We start from the raw sequence: 22,458 nt of genomic DNA on the forward strand, positions 1-22,458 counted from the left end.
ACCCCTCCCTTTCTCCCTCCTTGGTTCCTTCTTAACCAGAGATTCTCAACTGTACCAGCGCCTTCGGAGGGTTGCCTGTGAAGCTTTAAAAAGTGTCCCCGTCTCCCAAGTTATTCTGATTTAATGGCTCTGGGGTTAGGCTGGGCATTATTATTTATTCTTTTAAAACATCTGTTTGTTTATAAAATGCAGCCATGGTTGAGAAGACCTATTTGTTGAAAAGACCATGGTTGTTTAGGTCTTTTTGGCTGGGTCAGGGTTTCAAAAGTTGGGGCTTCATTTTTCAGAGAGTAAAGGAATGTGCAAACTATATTTTAATGATTATGCAAATGGGAGAGAATATCATATGCCTTATTTTTGGCTTAGTGGTCCTAGGTGATCTATAATAGGTGAAGAGAAAAAGATAAATAAAATGGCCTGGGAGGCACAAATTACTCCCCTGAGAGAAACCAGGAGGTGTTATTTATTCGTAACTGTAGGTGAGTTATGCACATCAGGTCTCCCTTGGTATAGGGGTGAGGAGCCCTGGCTGTGTATTAGGAAAGACTATAGGCGGCCTTAAGTTTGTTTCTCATTCTGTCACCTTGACTTTATCCTTCCATGTAGCAGGTTTCCTGTCAGCTCTGTAAGCTCGTAGCTGATCTTTATGAGCGTGGACCTCAGACAGCGTATGTGTTTTTAACAGTGTTATCAGAAATGCAGGAGAAAAGGTGGTTCCCAGCTGTGTAACTTTCCTATATTTAGAAATCTGTCGGTCTCCAATTGAGCAGCCATTAATTATTATAAGGATTATATTCTTCAAGTTATACCAATTGTACACTTTGACATTGGTTGTCAGAATGTGATCCCAGGACCAGCAGCATCAGCATCACCTGACATCTTGTTTGTAATGCAGATTCTAGGGCCTCATCCCAGACATACTGAACCAGAAAGTCTGGCAGTGAGGCCTAGCAGCCTGTTTTTTATACTTTTTGAGATGATTCTGATGTGTGTTAAAGTTTGAGAACCACTGTACAGTGATGCAGTGCTTTTAAAACTTCAGTGTATACTATAAGTCACCTAAAGATCTTGCTGAAAAGCAGATTCTGATCCAGAAGACCGAAGGCGGGGCTCCAGAATCTGTGTTTCTAATAAGCTGCCACTTGGAGGTGGTGCTGCTGCCCCTGGGCAGATGTGTGATATAACTGGAGTTCTGGCTCCTTGTGGCAGGGAGTAAAAAGACATCATCACATAATATTGATATGTGGGACCCCTTCATGGAGCTTATTGCAAGAATCCACAGACAGGATTCTGGACCCTTGTGGTAATAATGATAATAATAGTAATGAATTAAGCACTTATTGTTCAGGCATTCCACTAAAAGTACTTTACATACATTATTATCTCATTTAAATAACCCTATGAGAGTGGTTATTTCCTTTTTTGTAGACGAAAAAACAGGCTCAGAGGTCGAAGTAGCTTGATTGAGATTAGAAAGGTAGCGAGTGAAAAAACCAAAATTCTGATCAGAGCTTGCTCTTGACCACAACATTGTTCTGCCTCTATAATGAATGGCAGGGCATCCATAGGGTGAAGGTGGCAGGTGGCATGGGGTTTAGCGTCACTCGCAATAATGTCCTGAAGGATGTGCTTTCTGCTGAGAGTAGCAGCTTTCACAATGAAGTTTGGTGAATAGGAGGGTTTTTTGTTGTGTTTTGCCTTGGCAACTACATCCCAGTAGAGCTGACCTCATGTGACTCTAGGTCATGGGTTAAACGTTAAGAAACCAGTTAACAGTTACAATAATGATTAGTTTGAAATCCTTGCGATATGTTAATGTGTCTAAAAAAGAAGTGCATAAAAGATTCTTTATAATGCAATTAACCACTAAAGTTTTTCAATTTTAGATATTATCACATTTTTATTATATGTGTAAGGAAAATATTTTGTATATGTCACTTTTTAGAATCTTGAGATATTTTAACTTGTTTTTGTAGCTCATTCTGAGGCCATTTCTCTTTGACTTTATAGAAAGAACTTTATTTTCATAATCTTCTTCTCCTAGGTATTAAATAAAACTAAAGAATTTGAAGATGCGGTGAGAAAAGTTTTAAGAGATGTTAATTTAGATAATGATGTAGTTGTATCAGTCTTTGAAACAAACATCAGAGTGCTTGGGTAAGTATGTAAGTACGTAAAATAAAAGTTGGGATATTACAAAACACGGGCTGTGGGCTGACCTTGCATTTCGTTAGGCACAGACAGCAGCAGGCTTTGGAAATAGTTGCAGAATCAAATCAGAGGTAATCCCTGTATATTGTTAAAAAAGAACTCTAGGTTGAATATTTGCATACTAATTACATCACAGATTTTTCACTAGCAATATAGTTTGCTAACCTTCGTCAGCACCTCTTCAAGTCAAATTAAACTAAATTTATAGGATTACAATTTGAAATGCTCTTGGATTATTTAAAAATATAGAATTAAAGGATTTATTCAAGTTTCATCATATTACATTTTTATATTTAATGGCTACTTTTGTGTTATTGTAACTCATTTCCTTTTGTCAAAGTGAGTCTATTCAGTTAAATTTAAGAAATAGTTATGTAGCTCTTCACAGAGTTGATTAATCAGTTACATTTAATACAGAGTGGGATATTGTTATTTTTTAATGTTATACTAAGAGTTACAGATTTCACGATGATATAATTAAATTTAATTTAAATGTTAAAATTAAGTTTTCAAATCTTAAAATAAGTGATTTCTAGGACGTTATTTTAAGAAAATTTAAGGTATTTAATTACAACAGATTGAACATCTGATTTTTTTTTTTTTAATACTGGCTATGTAATTATAATGGTTGTCGTAAAATGAGTAGCCAGAGTTAGATAAAAAATTAAGTTTTTCTGTGACCTTCCCTTATGTGCGCTAAGTTGTCGATAACAAGATACTCACATCCTTTTAAGCGATGACCTTTAAGTATCTGTGAGATGTGGGTAATGTTCCATCTCTGTGATTACAGAGGTCTTTTGGGTGGACACTCATTGGCGATCATGCTGAAAGAAAAAGGGGAGTACATGCAGTGGTACAATGACGAGCTTCTCCAAATGGCAAAGCAATTGGGTTACAAACTTTTACCAGCTTTCAACACTACCAGTGGCCTTCCTTATCCAAGAGTAAGTAGTTCTGAAAAATATGACAGTCTTTATATACTTCCTTTGCCAAAAAAACAAGACAAAACGAAAAAGCACACACAAAAAACAATTCCTCACCTGCTTGAGGCTGGAGAGAAGTGCTTCACAGCTAGATAACAAATTTGTGTAGACATTTCAGTTAAATTGCATTTGAATGGTAGTGATAATTTAGATTCCTTTAAACCTTTTATGTGTCACCGCATAACAGATTAGATTATGTTGCAGAAGGAAGAAACATGCCAGACGTGAATTTGGGCAGTTATTTGTGCAGAAGATGTAGTGGAAACTGAGGATAGGTGTTAACTTTCCAGAGAGGTTATAGAGAGAACAGAGGACATAGGGGGAATGAGGAGGAAGTAGCGAGTAGCGTGGTGAAAAGGAGTGTTCAGAGATGTAGGGAGGAGAACCACAAAGCAGTGGATGGTACTGGAAAATCTTAAGACATTTTCGAAAGGAGATGTTCTAGAGAACATTAGAATTAGGTGCAAAGAGAGCCTTGAAGGATGTACTGTGATAGAATAAATGAGAAAGACAGGTTAAAAGTTAGTGAAAGTATGCGACCATTCATTTTGAGATTTCTTCTGTGTTGGTAAAGAAAGTTGGCAGCAGTCATTTAAAGAAGTTTTGTGTTTTTTCCCCCCAAGAAAAAAAATGTTATATTTACAGCAGAGGAAAATAAGCCATTGAAGATAGAAAGAGCTCTCTCTCCTGATTTTTTTCATTCGTAATTAACAACATTACCCTCTTCTTCTTAGCCCAGTCAGACACCTCAGCCATTACGAAGCTCTGTTTTCTTTTCTTACTGCTGCTGTGCTAGTAGAAACCAATACAGTTTAATTCCTGGACTATTGTCAATGTATATCTTACTCTTTTCCTTCTAGTTTATCCTTCAGAGACTTAAAAAATTAATCTAACTAAAACATAATTTTTATCAAATTACTCTGCCCTCAGAAGTTTTACTAACTCTCCCTGTTGTGCTAAGTGTCTTTTAACTTTCAGAATTCCTTATGGTTTGGCAATAAAACCTCTTTCAAAATAATCTGTTAATGTCCCCAAAACACCTAGGGTTTTAGTTTTTTTTTTGCTTTTTTAAATTCGTTTGTTATTTTCATTTCCTTGCTTTTAGGCTTGCCATCTTTATAACCTGGAATAACTTCTCTACCAAATAAGACTCGTTTCCTCCATCAAGAAATCTCTGACTAGAGATACAGCATGGTACAGAGCAGTGCTTTTTAAACTAGACGTCACAGCCTATTGATTTACCCATCGAATCAGTAGATTGTGACCAATCTTATTTTTTCTGAAGCAGACAATTATTAACTCTTATTTAAGTTTCTAGTTTTTTGACATTTTAAATAGCTCTTCCTTATATCTGTATTTTTACTTATTTTTTTCTTAATATAAATTACTAGAAGAAGAAATAATAAGTCATAGAAATAGAGAATGCTTTTTTAAAATAAACTTTGGATACTTATTGCCCAGTTCTTTTCCGGAAAGTTCCTCAGTGTTGTATAAAAGTACATATGTCATTTACTGTTGCTGATATTGTATTCTTTTGCCAATTTAATAAGAAAAATATAAAATCATCATTTTTTTGCAATAGTGAAGCCAACATAGTGGTCCACTTCCCATGCACTTTGGTTGTTTTTTGTTGTTGTTGAGTGGATATTTTCCCTCTCCTCATTTACATATTTCTAGAGTCTGTCGATTGACACTTAATAGGCATAACCAGCAGTTAATTTCTGCAAGTAATTTATTCTTTCTCAATAAATTTATTTGAGCTTCTCTTTATAAGAGTTTGAATAATAACTGACCAGGGAACATACTCATGACGTTACTTGATTTTTTTGTTTGTTGTTATGCCAAATCCTTGGCATATGCTTGCTCTTTGGTTATTTGGACTGCATAAAATTTTCTATTTTTAATCAGTTTCTTGTCAGTTTAATTCCGGTTAATCCAGGTTTATACTGTAGTATTAACAAAAGACAGTTTGGCTCTCTGTGAATTACAGAAAAAAAAATATTCCTTTGAAAAAAATTTTTTTGCCTTCTTTGTTAGCCTGCCAGTAAGGCAATATACTTTGTATTTCAAAACTTTTAAAACCCGTAAACAGAATTTCCTTTTAAATACATGCCACAATCAGTGTTTTCTCTATGAAGAACTATTTAGTATAGTACTGGTTTTTCATAAATTCTCAGTTAAACCTAATTTCTTCTAGGGCTGGTCTAGTTCCCTATTCTTGAACTAACTAGTTCATACTGTCTTGCGAGTAAAATTGTTATAAAAGTTATTTTCTGTATGTAATTCTTATGATAATGAAGTTCAGTATCATTCAAGGAAAGAACTAAATGAAAACTTACTTACCTCATGAATACATTATGTGTGTAGCATATACTTCCCTCGATGTCAGTTGGAAAGTCACAAAGATCATCAGATTGAATTTTGGTGTTTAGTTATTTTGTGAATTATTTTCATGTTTTGAAAAAGAGTCTTGATTAAAAATAGTTTCTTATCCATGAAACATTATCTCTTGATAATTGCTAATGGTAATCTTCTGATTTTATTTAGATTAATTTAAAGTTTGGTATCAGAAAACCAGAAGCTCGGACAGGAACTGAGACTGACACCTGTACAGCGTGTGCAGGTACCTTGATCCTTGAGTTTGCTGCTTTAAGTCGATTCACAGGAGCAACAATATTTGAGGTTTGCTTTTCACAGTCTTCAATCTGGGTATTGGGCATAACTAACTCTATATCTTTTTTCATTGGTCAGTTAGGATTACTGTTATTTTAGTGAACTTTTATCTAAGCTTCATCACAATTTTTGTCAGAAACATAGAAGTCATTATGAGGTAGATGTATTAAATACGATTTTGCATTTTTATCACAAACTATAAATTTTTAGGTTTATTCTTAGAAGACTTTTTAGCCATATTACCTGTATGAATTTGATATCACAAATGTCTTATAGGAAATACTATGTCTCTATGTTTTGTTAGACTTCTAGATGGTCTATTGCATTTCTGAAAACTTCACTAATCTAACACACAGTGAAATTTTTGCACTTAAGTCTTGACTGAGAGTCTTATCTGTAAGTTTGTTTACTCCGAGGGCAATGTTATTCATTTCCAAAACACTTAATGACCCTCAAATAGTTTATTGTGGTCTATGTCTCAAACTTTTTATTTTATCTTGTTGTTGAAGCTTGTCACTGCAGTGCAATAGTAACACAAAGCACCCTCTTTTATAAACATAGGAGAATTTTTAAAAATTCATCAAATGGCCCACATAGAGCAAGCAGAAATAGTGGTTATATACTAACATTAGAGACATTGGATCTGGGTATAAAAAACAAGTCAAATGGTCTTTGTGTTTATGTATGTTCAGAGTGTCTTAAGGACAGATTTATCATGTTTGGTTTAATTTTATTCTATACCATGTTGAGTAATATTTTCCCTTTATTAAAAAGTGTAGTCCTTTTGTATGCTATCTGATTTGAACTACAAACTCTGAGATACTGATGCATCTGCAGGTAAGGAAAATGAGGCTCAAATAAGATGAGATGCACAGCGAGTGGGTGAATGAGTGGAAGTGGAATTAGAATCCTTGCCTTTCAGCATTCAAAGCCTATGTTCTTCCACTGGGCTATTTTGTATTTATAAGTAAATCTATTGCAAATCATTATTTTTGTTAAAACTTCTTGAATATACAGTAATTTATTATAAAAGAAGCAACCTGATGCAGTTGATAGAGCATCTATCTAATACATAGTTGGCAAACTACAGTCTGGGGGCCAGATCCAGCCTCTGCATGTTTTTGTGAATAAAGTTTTATTGAACACAGCCATGCTCACGTATTTATTTTTGTCTATGGCTGCATTTGTGTTGCATTGACAAAATTGAGTAATCGTGACTGTAACAGTATAACCCATAATGCCTAAAATATTTATTGTCTGGTCTCTGTCAGAAAAAGTTTGCTGACTTTTGGTCTAATATATAAAGAGATCTGAATTCTCATATTAATTGTTCTATAATTCATATACTCATAAACTTTGGTTAAATTTTTTATTTCACTGGGCCTATTTTCTTAGTAGGGAACTATCATTTTTATGAAACTTTCTGGCTCTGAAATTATAGCATGTAATTAAATCTGCTTCATTTTAAAAAGTCAGCATAATTAGTTTGAATCAAGGATTAAAACTATTTTACATTGTATTCTTAAATCTGCAAAGTAACAAATTGGTTTGATAATTTTTTTTTCTTTTATTGAACTTCTGTAATGCTAAATAGATTTATGCTCTGAAATTAATTTTTAATTTAAATACTCTCCTGTTCATGTCCTTTGCTTTTATGTTTTATAACATCTTTTTGTCCAAAAGTCAAGAATTTGATCAGAAGTTAATTTAGTATCTGATGGATAAAAATAAATGAAAAAAGAAAATGTTATAATAAGGTTAAAAGTTTAACAAATGAATACTAGTTGGTTTACTTACTTTTCTCTAAGAAAGTTGCATGCTATTTAAAAAAGTAGGCTCTGAAATGCCTGTTTCAAAGATGGCATACTAACTGAAATTCTCTTCCAATTTTCTAAATAAAACTAAGGAGATTTTCACTTTGCATTTAAATGACAGAAATTTTTTTAACAAGTACATTTAATTATGTCAGCAGTTAATATAGTTTAGTAATACATGTGTGTGAATGTGAACCTGAACTACAAAGCTAGATAAACATGGACAGTTTTAGAGCGAGATCGTGGTCACTAGGTAGCATTTTAGAGTCATTCTTTTTAGCTAGACTTGATTGGTTGAAAAAGAGCCAAGATTTGACTTGTAAGGAAATTTAGTATATATTATTAATGGTTGTCTTAGGAATTTTAGTTAACCTTTAAAATATGTTATGGGACTTTGATTTTTGTTTCTTTGTTTCTTGTTTGCCAGAGACATGAAATTCTTCAAGTATGCTTTTCCTTTTTTTTAATTGTAGGAATATGCAAGAAAAGCTCTTGATTTTCTCTGGGAAAAAAGACAGCGAAGTAGTAATTTAGTGGGTGTGACTATAAATATTCATACCGGAGATTGGGTACGAAAAGGTATGTAAGTTGGGCTTTTTTTAAATCAAGAATTCATATCCTCAGAATGGTTGGGAAATAAAGGATTTTCATTTGTTAAAGTAATCTTTGGGAAAGTATAAAGCATAGTTTCTGAAAAGATTGCTGGTATTATAACTGATTTAGCCTGATTTTTTTTTTCTTTGGTGTGCCAAATAATAGCATGCTTCTTCTAGATGACTTAGTGTTCTGTGTCATACCTAAATGGGCATAGCATTATAGGTAGAAGGCATAGATGAAATATTAGAACTAATTTCTTTGAGGACTAGAGAATCAGAATACCTCAGCCATCTCAAATCAAGGTCTAGTTAAGTGCAACCTGTATTTAACAATGCTGTCACCAAATTTTATTAAAATGAATTGGAATCATGAGACAAAGCACATGACAGTGTATGGGAATCAACAGGTTGGATATAGGATTGTATAAAGAATATGACTTTCTAAGCCCTATAAAAGAAGCATAGATGAATGGAAGGAAATATACTAAAATATTCCTGAGATTATCCTGTTTATGTATTTCTCTATTTTCCAAAAGGTTTATTTTAAATAAAATAAAAAATAACTGCCTGTATTTCAATAAATTAAAAAGATAATTATTAATTTGAACATATTAAAAATAAAATTATTGCCTCTATTCAGTATTGTATAAAATTTTTCTAAATTTTATCTGAAGTGTTCCTAAAACTAATCTAAATCCTGGGTTTAGAATTCTGCAATTTCTTTTTTTTTTTAACCTGCTTTGGAACTCAGGTGCAATTAATAATTTAAAATAATCTTGGCTTATGACACTCTAATCATTAGTTCATGCATGGCTCATTTTACTTAGACATTTTTGATAATTTAATAAGCCCCATGAATGGACAAAAGCAACTTACTTGACCACCTATTACTTCTGTGTACAGTCGTTGACTCTTCCCTACGTCTGCAATATATTTGGACTTATTTATACTATCATAATTATTTCAGTGTGTTCAACCTTTTCTGTTTCTTTCTGATCCTTTCGTGTTTCATTGAACCCTGTGTTTGTGTCTTAGTAAGACATGAACTTTAGCAAGCTCTCCTATCCCTTTGATTCCTTCCACCCCAGACCTCATCCTCCATTATGTTGATATCATATAGATATTTAGTTCTTATTTATTATGAATATGTTTTCTCTTTTTTCTTTTGGTCTTACTCTCTCTTTCTTTAAAGATAAACTTTATTAAGGTACTTGGTCACTTATCTTGTATACTGCTTGCAACACCTTTTAGATTTGTTTCTCTTTTTGTTATTTATCCCAAACTCTTTTCAGCTGCTTTTAATAGCTTCTGAGGCCTTCTGTCTAATAATTTTATTATGCTTTCATATTTGAGTAACAGTTTGGCTGTGTATACAGTTTTCTGCTTAAAATTCTTTCAAGGTTTTGAAAATACAACTATTGTCTTACATCCTGTTAAAAATCTGATATTTTACTGATTTTTATACCTTTGTATAAAAGGTATACTCTTTCTGGAAGATTAAGAATATCAAAGGCAGAGAGAAATTTATAAAAATATTAAAATTTTAGGTATAGAATCTTATTTATCTCTCATTTTGATATTCTGTATGCCCTATTTAAAATCTTGTTTTTAATTGCTGAAAATTCATCCTTATTTTTTAGTTATTTTATCCTTTTCATTTTTATTCATCTCTTTTTGCAGTTCCTGTTATCTAAATAGCTTCTATTTCCGTCCTCCATATATCTTAGCTTTTTTGCCCCTGCCTTTTTTTTTCTTTTAGAAGATTACTACATATGGTCTTCTAGTTTGCTAATCTGTCTCTCAGCTATATCCCTTCTGCTTCATATCTCATCTATTATGTTAGTTTAACTGTTACATTTTTATTTATATATTTCTGTTTGATTAAAAAAAATTATTTTGTTTTGCTAATATCTTCCCTAGCTCTTTTCTATGTTTATTAGGCTAATTTAAATTTTTTGGTTTGCCTGTTCTAATATTTATTCTGATAAACTCTTATTCCAGTATTTTTTTTTTTTTTAAACTCATGCTGCTTAAGTGTTTTTGGCCTAAAAGTTCATGTTCCCTTGTCACCTATTTTGTGGGAATGTCAGACCCCAATTCCTATCGGTCCAGTGATCTTAGGGATGAATTATAAGAAGTTTTAAAAAAATACAGATTTTGATTTAATTGCCCTAGAGCGTGCTCTGGGTATAGGGGTTTCTTAGAGTGTAATTATAATTTAAATTATAATTCACCAGCCTTAGGAGTTTGGAGGGAAAAGGTAGGGAAGAGAATGTCTAAAATTAGTTCCCACCTCATTTGTTGAGTTCTTAATGCAGGGCTTCTGTGCTGTGCTGATTTTACTCCTGAGGATACCCAGAGCACAGCTCTGAGTTGTAGCAGGTGTGGGAGGAGACGTTTTGTCTTATGGCAGTGGTAGCAGGGAAGCAAGAGCAGAGCGAGAGCCAGCAGTTTCCCTCCTGTTTGATCCTTCCATAGCCATGCCTGCCTGCCTGCCTGCCTGCCTGCCTGCCTGCCTGCCTGCCGCTCGGGGCCAAAGCTGCCCCTTCCCTTTCCCTGCCCCCTGCCATCAGGCGTCTTGATTTTCTTCTTGTTATTTTCTTTCCTTGGCCCTCAGTGATAATCTTGGAGGAAGAAGCCAACCGTTAGTGCTAGTTTTAGCAATTAGAACAGGCACCTCCAGACAGTCTTGTTCTCATATTTGTTATAACTTTAAAGACTGATGTCTTACTGATTAAGGGTCTGATCAAAAAAATGCATAGTGGTACCCTCAAGTGCTTCCTCTTTAGAGTTCTTCACTGAGAAAAATAAGCTTTAAAAAAAAAACTAGTATTTCTTGCCTTTAAATAAGGCCCCTGTAACCAATTTTGCAAAGTTAGATTTTTTTTTTTAACATATAAACTATCAGCAAAAGAACTATTCATGTAGTAGGGTTAATATTTCTGTAAATGTGTAATTTGTGCTTAAAAGTTTCATGTTTAGACTAATTTTTCATTCTTAGTGTACTAGTACCTTAAGCTCTGTAAAGAATTTTTGGCTTTTTTAGTATGAACCACATTTATATGTATTTTGCACAGATAGTGGAGTTGGAGCAGGCATTGATTCCTACTATGAATATCTATTGAAAGCCTATGTCTTGCTTGGAGATGACAGTTTTCTGGAACGATTTAATACAGTAAGTTGATCCGATTTTGTATTGACTTTAGAGCCAATTTGAGTGCCAGATTTTGAGAGAAACTCAATTATCTGAGTGACATTCTGAAAAATAACTATTTCTATATGCGTAGTAGTTTTTTTGTCAGTATTCCCTGATGATGTTATAGATAGGGTAAAAGCTACATATATTACAAAAATTAGTTTACAAAGTAGTTTTACTTTCATCTCATCAGTTTTCAAGATCTGCCAGTAAGGAATATAATATGTACATCTGAGTTTTACTAATCTTCATTTTTACAAGGAAGAGAATTATTGGAATAGAGTACTAGTTAGCTTTCTCCTTTGATTTTTTTTTTTGAAATCTTGGAAGTTTGTCCTAGTTCATGATCACACCAGGTATGCAGGGCTTTGAAGAAACTTTTGAGTAGTCATTTCAAAAGCAGGCGTGTGAGTCTTAGGTCTGGATCAGAGCCAGAGGCATACTTTCAGGGCAGAAGAAGAGTATTTTTGAACCTGATTAGACTGTATGTGTCTGTAATTGAAGGACACTGAAATTAATACAGCAAACTCATTAACTGCATCACTGTATTCTTTTTGAAATAATTTACCATTTCTTTGTCCACCCACGTTACTACGAGACAGTATGTATAGTAGAAGTATGAGAGTTGTCCTGCCTGGGTTTAAATCCTGGTTTTGTGACTTTTGGCAAATAACTTTATACTGTTTGCCTCAATCTCTTATCCACAAAATAGGAGTACTAGTACTATTTATAGAGATCTTGAGAGGATTAAATGAGCTAATGCATATGGGGTGATTAGAACAGTGCCTTAACATCTAGCAGGTACTCAATAATTATTAAATAATCAATGAGTTAGGGGAAAAAACACTACAGTAAGAGCCCTAATAAGTCATCAGTTAGATCATAACAAGATTTCCTTGGAGTGATTGAAGATGGATATTATTTTTGTTGGCTCATTATCATTCAGTGACTCTAACAGTGCAAACTGTCATCAAAGCTGAGAAATAACTAGGAGAAGAAGATAAAAGGAGGAGGAAAATAGTTTTTAAGAGCTTAAAAGGCAGACATAACAGATCATAAGAGTGGCAGCAGTGATTAGATGCATTAGTTTGGGTTGTGGTGAGCACCAGAATATTAACTGAGAAGGGACCAAACGTCCTAGACACGGGAGAAAACGAAACTAATTTTATAATACAAAAGCCTGTAGCTCTGTTTCAAGAGGACATAAGAGCACCGTTGGGCCATGAGGGCATCTCCCACAGGATAGCCATGCTCCGACCTACTTCCCTTTGAAGGTCCTATATTAAGTATAGTCTTTACTATTCAAGTTAAATAACACGGGAGTATATATAGTGTGTTCTGGAAATATTTCTATCTCAAATAATTGAAAAATTAACATAGTTAATAATTCATAAATTTATGTATAAATTTAGGGTTAGTTTCTTCACAGTGCTGTTTAATGACATGGTTCGTTCGGAGTAGTTCATTTCCTTTGCTGAACACGTACTGTGCTCTCTTAGCACTACGAGGCCATAATGCGGTATATCAGCCAGCCCCCTCTCCTGCTCGACGTGCACATCCACAAGCCCATGCTCAACGCTCGGACCTGGATGGATGCGTTGCTTGCCTTTTTTCCGGGTTTGCAGGTAACAAACAAACAAAAACCAAAAACAAAACTCTGCTGTTTTTCCATATTAAAATAAAGCGATTATAATTAAGTGCATTTGCGATCTCTAAAACTGAATTACCAAATCAGAGTCACATTTCAAAACTGTAGTAATCTACATTTTCCTGTCTACGTAACGATTGCAGATAAAAAAAAATCAACTCTTATTAGGTAATTTTGTTGTTGTTTTTGACTTCTAGGTCTTAAAGGGGGATATTAGACCTGCTATTGAAACTCATGAAATGTTATATCAGGTGATTAAAAAACACAATTTTCTACCAGAGGTAAGCAAATAATCTTGGGAATTTTAGTGTACATGTACTGTAAATTGCTGATTTAAAGATACAGATGTCATCTTCAGGGTTGGTTTGTTCTTCGTTATTTACTTTTTCCTAGTTAAATAGTTTAAGTAATTTTAATTTATATGATATATATGTTTTTTCTTTTTGTCATGTGTTCAGAGCAGTCTAGTATAGTGTAATGCTGACATTTTATTAATTTTATGTTTAAAAAAATTCCAAATTAGTATTTCTCAACCTTTTCTAATCCACGACATATTCCATATTGTTTCTTTCTTTTACATACACCCACCAGCTAGGGAGACCTTTTTACTTTTAATTTTCTAAAGCTTATTTTATGAAAATAGTATACACCGAATATACTTCTGCTGACCACACATGCTTCCTGGAAATTTGGGGACTGCCAGCTCTTCTCATGCTGATTGAGAATTATTCTTCCCGGTTTATACATTATATCAGTAATAAATATTCTTGCTAGCTTCATATGGTTAGATTTTAATAGCATCCCTTTTGGCTTTCCAGAAATGTACCATTAAAAATTTCCAAATTCATGTATGTCCCTGCTTATTCGCTACTTTCTATGAGCTATCTAAACATGCCACCAACTTGAATACTTCCTAAAGTGTTCACTTTAGAAAGTATAGCTTTATTAGCCTTCAGGTGTTTAGAACTGTGCATTGTAGAAAATTCCTATGCATTCAGAATAAACTGAGGTTTCAACTAAGTACATCTTATCATATATGGAGTTTTATTTGGTTCCCATAAAGGTTTTTGTTTTTATTGTTATCTTTTTTAAAAAAAAAAAGTTGACTCTGTTATTGAATACATTGCAGGTGAGACTAGTTTTATTTTTAAATACTGTCCTTCCTCATTCCACAGTACTTGAAGCTGTTATTTTATTTTTTTTTTTTTTTTAAAAAGCACTAAAACAATGCTAAAATAGACATAAGAGACCTCGGGGCTTAATAACTTAGAGAAAAAAGAGATGAGAAAAGAAGAAAACAATTATGTAGAACTATCAGCACCCATGTGGTGGCAATACTCAGTTTCATAGTTTTTCCTAAGCTTCCTAATAGCCAAAATGACAATTTTAAAAATACTTCCCTTTAGTTAGTAAAAATAGCCTTAGCGAAAATGAATTGTGATTTTAAGCAATGAAAAATCTTCATTTTATAGGTGAAAACTGTTGATATTTTAATTATTTTTACTTTTTGTGATCTAATTTAAATGCTATGTATTCTAGAACTACTTATTAATTTTTTTAAATCACATTTTTATGCCTATTTGAATGTGTTTTTGTCCAGGCATTTACAACAGATTTCAGGGTACATTGGGCTCAACATCCTTTAAGGCCAGAATTTGCAGAAAGTACCTACTTCTTATATAAAGTAAGCTTATTTACCTCTCCTTTTGCCGTTTAGCTCCCATTCTCTGTTGGATATGAGACTCACTGTCTTAAAATAATAATTAGGTTTTTAAGTCTTTGTTTAATGTTATCACGGTTGTGTATATCACAGTTCTTATTAATCTAGTCCATAAAGTTATTGAAAGATGCCAGAATTGACACTTAAGTTTTATGCCTTTTCAAAGTATTTATGTAAACATTTCTTTAAAGGGAAATTTTATATTCTAGAGCTGCTTTCTAAAGCATGTCTCTTGCCTTCCCTCAATCAGGCAGCCTTTTTAGGCATTAGAAATTTAGTCTAAATGCTAAGTTATACAGTTGAATGGCTTTCTCATTATGTGTTTAAGTAATCCCATAAAGCAGATCCATGGCTTATTTTCAGAGCAGATTCTGTGTAGCTTGTGTTCCAGTGTCTGATACAATGCCTGGCACCTAGTAGGTACTCAATAAATACTTGATAAATGAATGGGTATATGGTAATATAAGCTATATATACATATATTCTCCTTTTTAATAGGCTACAGGAGACCCTTACTACCTTGAAGTAGGGAAAACACTTATTGAAAATTTAAATAAATATGCTAGAGTGCCTTGCGGATTTGCTGCCATGAAGGATGTTCGTACCGGAAGTCATGAGGACAGGTAACACAATTCCTAATCCCTTTCTTCTGGGTAACTCTGGAACAACACACAATGCGATTATGAGTTAGAATTCAGATACACTTAACGCTTTTACAAAGAGTATTTGAAGATGCAAACTTAGTTCATTGTGTTTATTTTTTAAACTCTCTTGAATAGACTCATTTAAGATTGTTTGAAAAGTTTATATTTTTATCATAGTGCCTGGCACACAGTAGATGTTCAAATGATATTTAAATAGATGAATAAATGATGTTAAATATCAGAACTTTGGTTTTAGGAATATTAGGGATGTTGAGGTTATTTTCCTTTGTTAATAGTTTTTGTTATTATGTAAAATGTTAGAAATTGTCACGATAATGATGATCTGGATTACGATTTGTTCAGTCCAGAATTTCTCAGAGACAATGTCGTGAACAATTCTTATTCCGTTGTTAATTTGGAGGGCTGGGGAAGAGCACTAACTATCTGTTTCATTGTGTACGAGATAGACGTAGATGGCGCAAAGTACTGGAAATATGAAAAGCACTCTTAGGTTAATGTGACGTTCACTGACATTCCGGTTATTCTGAGATCACTTATCCCTGGTTGTTATAACTGTCCAGAACACAGCAACACATCTCTGAATGAACACTAAAGCTCATTTGTTTATTTGGTTAGTGAGTGTTCATTCCACAAATATTTGTCAAGGCATCTTACATGCCAGAGTTATACTAGTTTTTGAGGATTAAAAATGTGAAAACATGTCTTTTCTGTCATTGAATCACTCAGGACAGGTAGATAAACAGTCTTTAAAACATTGTGTAAGTGTTTTAAAGGGACAGGAAATACAAATTGGGATGTGAAAGTCCCTGAAAGGTTTCTGGAAGATCCTGTGTCCTGAAGGATGAGCAAGAATTAGAAGAGCTAAAAGCAGTTTCAGGCAGTGGTTAGAGGCCCTCATCTTCTCCAAGTTGTCTCGTAGTCCTTCACTCAGAGTATTTAGATAATAGTTTATTAGACTTGGAATTTTCTTCCCTGACCATAGCTGCTGAGAAATGGATAAGTTTCTGAAAGTAAACACACAGATAACAGCGAGTAATGAAAGCAGATAGTTTTTTATCTGTAACATTTATTGACTGCTTCCTATGTTCTAGGCACTCTTCTCATTATGTACTTTTGCTGTTTAACTTATTTAATCTTTACAACAATCCTATGATGTGTAATTTCTATTATAATCTTCATTTTATAGATGGAGAAACCAAGGCACAGAAAGGTTAGGGTACTTGCTCAAGGTGACATATTAGTAAGGTTAAGTCAGAATTTTAATCAAGGCAGATTGGCTTTTGACCACAATACTATACTGGCAGCTCATTCAAGGAACAATAATTAATCACTTACTGTATGCCAGGTACTGTACTTAGGTATAAGGATACAAAGATAAATTAGAATCTATAGTCAGTGAAGAAAATAGGTATGTAAAGAAATACTCACAGCCATGTGATATGTGCTGTAGTGGAAAGAGGAGTAGCAAGTTGAGGAATTATAGAGGAAGATGTGATTTATTCTGTTTAGAGAGTTCCAGTTTTTTAAATTTAACAACTTTTCCCACCTACTGAATTTTCCTTATATGACATTGTTTTTGGACCTCTTACCACTGGCTTTGCCCCCTTCTGATTATATTCAGGTGATAGAGTGTCTCTTAAAATATCATGTCCAGAATTAACCAACTCACGACGTGCCTGACACAGCAGCACTGTTACCACCTAGATGCAGGCACCAAGTTGTTAGTTCTCTGTGGGGTTGATGGGCTTACACTTTCTACCCAGTTGATCACCGCTTCATCAGCTCAGTCATGGCCACATTGTGCCTCTCAGCTGCGTTTGGTTCAACAAAAGGTTGAGAACTACTAATCATCATACTGTGTTATTAGTTTTTTTAGCAGCTTTGTTATGTTCAACTCATGGTGACCTTATGGTCAGTTGACCTCAGATACTTAACTATGACTAGATGACAAAAGGATGTTCTCCACCATGCTCTTGAGCAACTGATTTTTTTTTTTTTTTTTTAGTGTGAACTTAAAACTTTATCCTTATCCCAGCAAAATTTCATACTTTGTTGTTTTTTTTGTGTGTTTTTAGACAAAAAAGAGCTTGAATCTCATCTCTTATAATTTAATATTTTAGCTGAACTACCTGTTTTTAGTGATCTACGGTTTAGATAAGCATGCCTTAAAAAATTTTCATCTGAATTTTTGGGAAGAATGTTGGAAAGACACGGCATGGCATGGCACCTGGGCGCTTTCGATTACAAGCCCTTTGCATTCGGTGGCCTACTTCCCACAGATCTGCCAATGCTGTCGTCTGGCTCACCGGTGTCCACACTCACACACAGTTTTCAAAATGGAAATATCTGTTTTTCCCTAATAGATGATCACTGGAAAGAATTTAAATGGCCAAAAGAATATGAAAATCTTCCCTACGACACTTTCCCTACTTGCCCACCCTAAGAGAAGCACTGTTGGCAATTTGACACATTTTTAATGACTGTGTTTGCATTTGTTTATATGTTTATTGTTTTTTAATATAAATTAGATTATATAAGATACCCCACTTGCTAGGTTTACCCAACTCATACTGTAGTGATCTTACCATGTCTCTATTCTTTTCCAAGTGTTTACAAATCATTTGTTTCGTTATCAGTTCTAGAATTTGTTAAAAATCAACATCTTGCTCACGAGTCTGCAGTTCTCAAGCATTTGCTCATGATAACTGTCAGTCCTCCAGAAAAATGTCAAATTATCGAAAGTGTATTGCAGGTTGACAGGGAAGTATTTTATTGTTCTATAAAGATAAACACCCAAAATGTTTAAAAAGTTTTGAAACATTACAGGTGAGTTTTTGTTCCCAAATAAAACATCATTTATGTGTAGGACAAATAATGATAGCCCTATTTTTGAATTCGTATGTATGCCAGGTTCTATGCTATATAATTGGCATACAGGATCTCATTTAGTTTTTACACTAATATTAGGCATGTAATTGTTATGTCCTTTCCAGAAGAATAAACTAAAGCTCACAGTCTTTATAGCTTGTCTCATAGAGAGTCAGAGGGAGGTCTCTTCTATTTCTAAAGCCCCTGTTTTTTACCACTGTGTTCCATTGCCTCTCCAGTTCATTATTTAGTAATGCATTTTAAACTTGCATTCGATTTAAAAAATTTTTATTGAGGGCCTACTGTGTGCCAGGAATTGTGCTTGGCCACAGCTGTGAAACTATGCAGCCTGTCCAGTAAACAGGTTATTTATTACTGCCCAAAACTAGGATGCTTTGGGAGATAATAATTAAATTTCAGGTTGCTATAACTCCATCTAAAAGCTGTGCTCTTTTTCTGCCACTTTTAATTTTATTAAAGCTTTTCTTAAAATGTTTATTAAAACATTATCCCCTTATTTCTTCGTATTCCCTTCTTGACAGGTATTTAAAATTTACAAAGTTATATATAGTCCATGTGATTTTGTGTTGTATTTTTTATGCAATTTTTGTAAACAATTTTCTTTACCTTTAAAGCCTTCTTGTTTATCACTGAAATGGCTGCATAATAAATTCCATCAAATTATATTTTTTCATCTAGTTCAGTTAATATTAATTGAAGATTATATGGTTCTCAGCCGTAAAGTTTATCTGCATTACCTCTCTGCTATTGGTTTTCTATAGAAGGAATGGAAAAATCTTCCTCGTTGGAAAGCCAATGGGAAAATCTTGTCTGCAGTATTGACAAGATTTGGTGTACCTGTGTGGTAGGCAGCCCCTCTGGTCTTTATTTCCTTGGAAAATACCTGGAGTCAAGGCTGTTACCACCAGGAGATAGAGAGATTCCATAATTCCTTGGACATCTAAATTGGTGTAGATAGGGCTGTTGACCTTGACTCTGTGGCTTTCAGAAAGATGATTTGGATACTTTTATGTTCTTAGATGTATTTGTGACCTTTTATTTTAGAATGGATTCATTCTTCTTGGCTGAAATGTTTAAATATCTTTACCTGTTATTTGCGGATAAAGAAGACATTATTTTTGACATAGAAGATTACATCTTCACCACAGAAGCTCATCTGTTACCTCTTTGGCTCTCTACTACAAATCAAAGCATCTCTAAGAAGAACACAGTAGGTTATGTTTTTGAATCAAATGTCTTATTCTCTTTTTTACTTCTCTGTGTTTGTTTTATTTTTCCAAGCGACAAGTAATCCATGACTAGAATTCAATAAATGTAGGAGGAAAAGTACACGATGTTTTCTTATTTTTCCTTTTTATTGCATCCTATATACACTTACATTTTATTTAATGTTTCCTTTGAACAAACTATAATATTAAGTAAAATAATCATTTTTATTCACATACCATTCTTTTATGTTGTAGACTTCAGAATATACAGAACTGGATGACAGTAATTTTGACTGGACTTGTCCAAATACTCAGATTCTGTTCCCTAATGACCCATTGTATGCTCAGAGCATTCGTGAACCCTTGAAAAATGTGGTGGATAAGAGCTGTCCTAGAGGCATCATCAGAGTGTAAGATGTCTTATTTTATATATGTTTATGTCACAGTTCTTGATAATTGACAGAGAACGTAAGGGACATATAACCAAGAAGACATTCATTTAGATCGAAATGTTGAGGTATGTAGTTATCATTGACTAAAATAAAAATTACTGGTAAAGTTAGATAGCAAAGTTTATTCTGTAATAATGTCTTTTTTATTATGGAAATTTTCTGTCTTTTATTTAATGAACTAAGTAATAATACTGGCAGCAAATAATAGTTTTCAACTTGTGTAGCTCATTTTTATACAGAATATTTTCATCAAATATTTTCATGTCTTGTAAAGTAGAAAATGTTTTTCCTTTGACATGTAGTTTTTATGTAGTGCAAATATAGTCTTTGTTTAGTTTGATTTTATTTTTTGATGAGGTAGTTATTCTTGGATGTTAATACAAGTTTTGCCTTAATGAGTTCATTTTCTTCCAAATAGTTACATTAGAAAGACCATTATTAGGAAATAAAAATAAAATGTTAAAGTGAATATTGGCATTCACTTATATAACTATTGTTTCGCCTTTAAAATACTGGGAGAAAAATCTGTTTTTTTGAGGAAGATGGCAGTAATAACAAATCCCAGAGCCAACCTGTTCTGTACTTTCAAATGGTCATAATTCTGATGAGTAATACTACCTTATAGGTAATATATATGATTTTATAACTGTAAAACATTATATTTGAAAGCTGTGCTACTTATTAATAACCTGTTACATAGGCAAATACCTATTTCCAGTTATTCCATTTTTACTAGTTCTAAAACTAGCAATTTTGCAAATATCTAACATTATTTTTATTTGCTTTATGTTTTTCCCCAGTTTTGATTTGTAGTTTTTTAAGCCTTGCCTATAATTACTTTTAGCAGAGAGGAGAGTTTCAGGAGTGGAGCTAAACCCCCTCTGAGAGCCAGAGATTTCATGGCCACTAACCCTGAGCACTTAGAAATCTTGAAGAAGATGGGGGTGAGTTTGATTCACCTCAAAGACGGGAGAGTCCAGTTGGTTCAACATGCAATCCAAGTAAGACATCGCTGTTCTAATCAGATGCCATCTCTGCCCTTTCTGGTCTCATTAGTTTTAATAAGATAATGATATTTGGCTTTTTAAAAAATTTTAATATGTGATTTAAAGTTAGATAATCAGAATTTTAAGACTTGGAAATATTTTGGAAAGCCATATAATTCAACCCCTTCATAGTATAAACCAATTAAATTACAAGTAGTTATGTAATTTGCTTAAATTAATAAAGTCAAATGTAGGACTCAGATCTAAGTTTTCTGTTTCTCAGTCCCTTGTATTTCTACTATTTTTTTAGAGCATAATCTTAAGAGCTAATAGTTTTAATATTTATATCTCTATATTTTATACTATTTTAGTTTCTAAACAGCTGGAGAATCTTAAGTATTTTATTCAGTATAGAAATCAAAATTTGCATTTATTTGTCTAGTCCTAGGAAAGATAACATGCCTTTTTGTGAAATTTTTATTGATTTTTAAAAAGTTTTTGTAACGTGAGATCTTTAAATTATTCACCTTATTAGTATATTAATTCTGAGAAAACTACATAGTTTGCTAAATAATTTCAACCTAGAACCATAATCAGGTATCCCTAAATCTCAAGTTCAGCCTTCACACAACCTTACCTTCCCGTCAGATTCCTGTCTCATCTCTGTTCTTGCCACATCCGTCCTTACTTAAAGAGTATTCTGCCTGCTTCCTCAGTAGTGAGAGTGGCAGTTCTAATAACACTGATTTCATTTAGGTGACATAATTGCCATCCAGTGACTTCTTAATCCTTATGTGATCGAACTTTCCTGTAACTGCTGACTGACCTCTTTTTAAAACAAACCCTCTTTTGGGCTCTAGGACATTCCATAGCGTATGTCTTTCCACTTTTCTGTTCATTGCTTTGAAGCTGCCTTTATAGCTCTTCTTCCTTGGCACAACCACTCAGTGTAGGCACTGCCAAAGAATCTGGATCATGCTCTTTTCTCTCTACTCTTCTTTAACAGTTCCATCTGTTTCTACAAGCTCATCTGCCATCTTTGTACGCTTGATTTCTTAGATATACATATGTAACCCTGATTCCTAACTTTACTCTTAAACCCAACTTTGATTTACCTGTCATACATTTCTGCATCTCAGTCTCAGTCTGTCCAAACCTGAATTCTCTCTTCCTGCCCTCACCTCTGTTCATCTCTCCTCCTTTTTGTTCTCCTGTGACCTTGTTATCATTCACTTAAGTCACCAAAACTAGAAATCTTAGGATAGGCTTGACCGTCTCTATCTCCTCACTCTTCTCTATCCTCTAACTCCTATCAAGTTGGTCTCATTGTCTTTTTCTGTAAAGTGTCAGGAATTCATCTTTTTCTAGTCAGGTGTTCTTCAGCTTTTCTACATTAAGACTCAACTCAAATGTCTTT

At 33.6% G+C, this 22,458-nt stretch overlaps 1 protein-coding gene across 1 annotated transcript in view; it reads left to right on the plus strand.

Moving 5' to 3' along the window:
• Window positions 1–22,458, plus strand: part of EDEM3 (ER degradation enhancing alpha-mannosidase like protein 3) — a 51,253-nt gene that overhangs the window by 13,492 nt on the left and 15,303 nt on the right. Inside the window, exons 3-15 of the mRNA XM_023533192.1 lie at window positions 1,429–1,477; window positions 2,045–2,157; window positions 3,002–3,155; window positions 5,742–5,876; window positions 8,155–8,260; window positions 11,355–11,452; window positions 12,973–13,098; window positions 13,319–13,402; window positions 14,722–14,805; window positions 15,340–15,464; window positions 19,440–19,605; window positions 19,859–20,013; window positions 20,903–21,056. Coding sequence (XP_023388960.1) covers window positions 1,429–1,477; window positions 2,045–2,157; window positions 3,002–3,155; window positions 5,742–5,876; window positions 8,155–8,260; window positions 11,355–11,452; window positions 12,973–13,098; window positions 13,319–13,402; window positions 14,722–14,805; window positions 15,340–15,464; window positions 19,440–19,605; window positions 19,859–20,013; window positions 20,903–21,056 — 1,549 coding nt within the window. The remainder of the gene's footprint in view (window positions 1–1,428; window positions 1,478–2,044; window positions 2,158–3,001; window positions 3,156–5,741; window positions 5,877–8,154; window positions 8,261–11,354; window positions 11,453–12,972; window positions 13,099–13,318; window positions 13,403–14,721; window positions 14,806–15,339; window positions 15,465–19,439; window positions 19,606–19,858; window positions 20,014–20,902; window positions 21,057–22,458) is intronic.

Source organism: Pteropus vampyrus, unplaced genomic scaffold (genome assembly GCF_000151845.1).
Source record: "Pteropus vampyrus isolate Shadow unplaced genomic scaffold, Pvam_2.0 Scaffold98, whole genome shotgun sequence".
Classification (NCBI taxonomy): domain Eukaryota; kingdom Metazoa; phylum Chordata; class Mammalia; order Chiroptera; family Pteropodidae; genus Pteropus; species Pteropus vampyrus.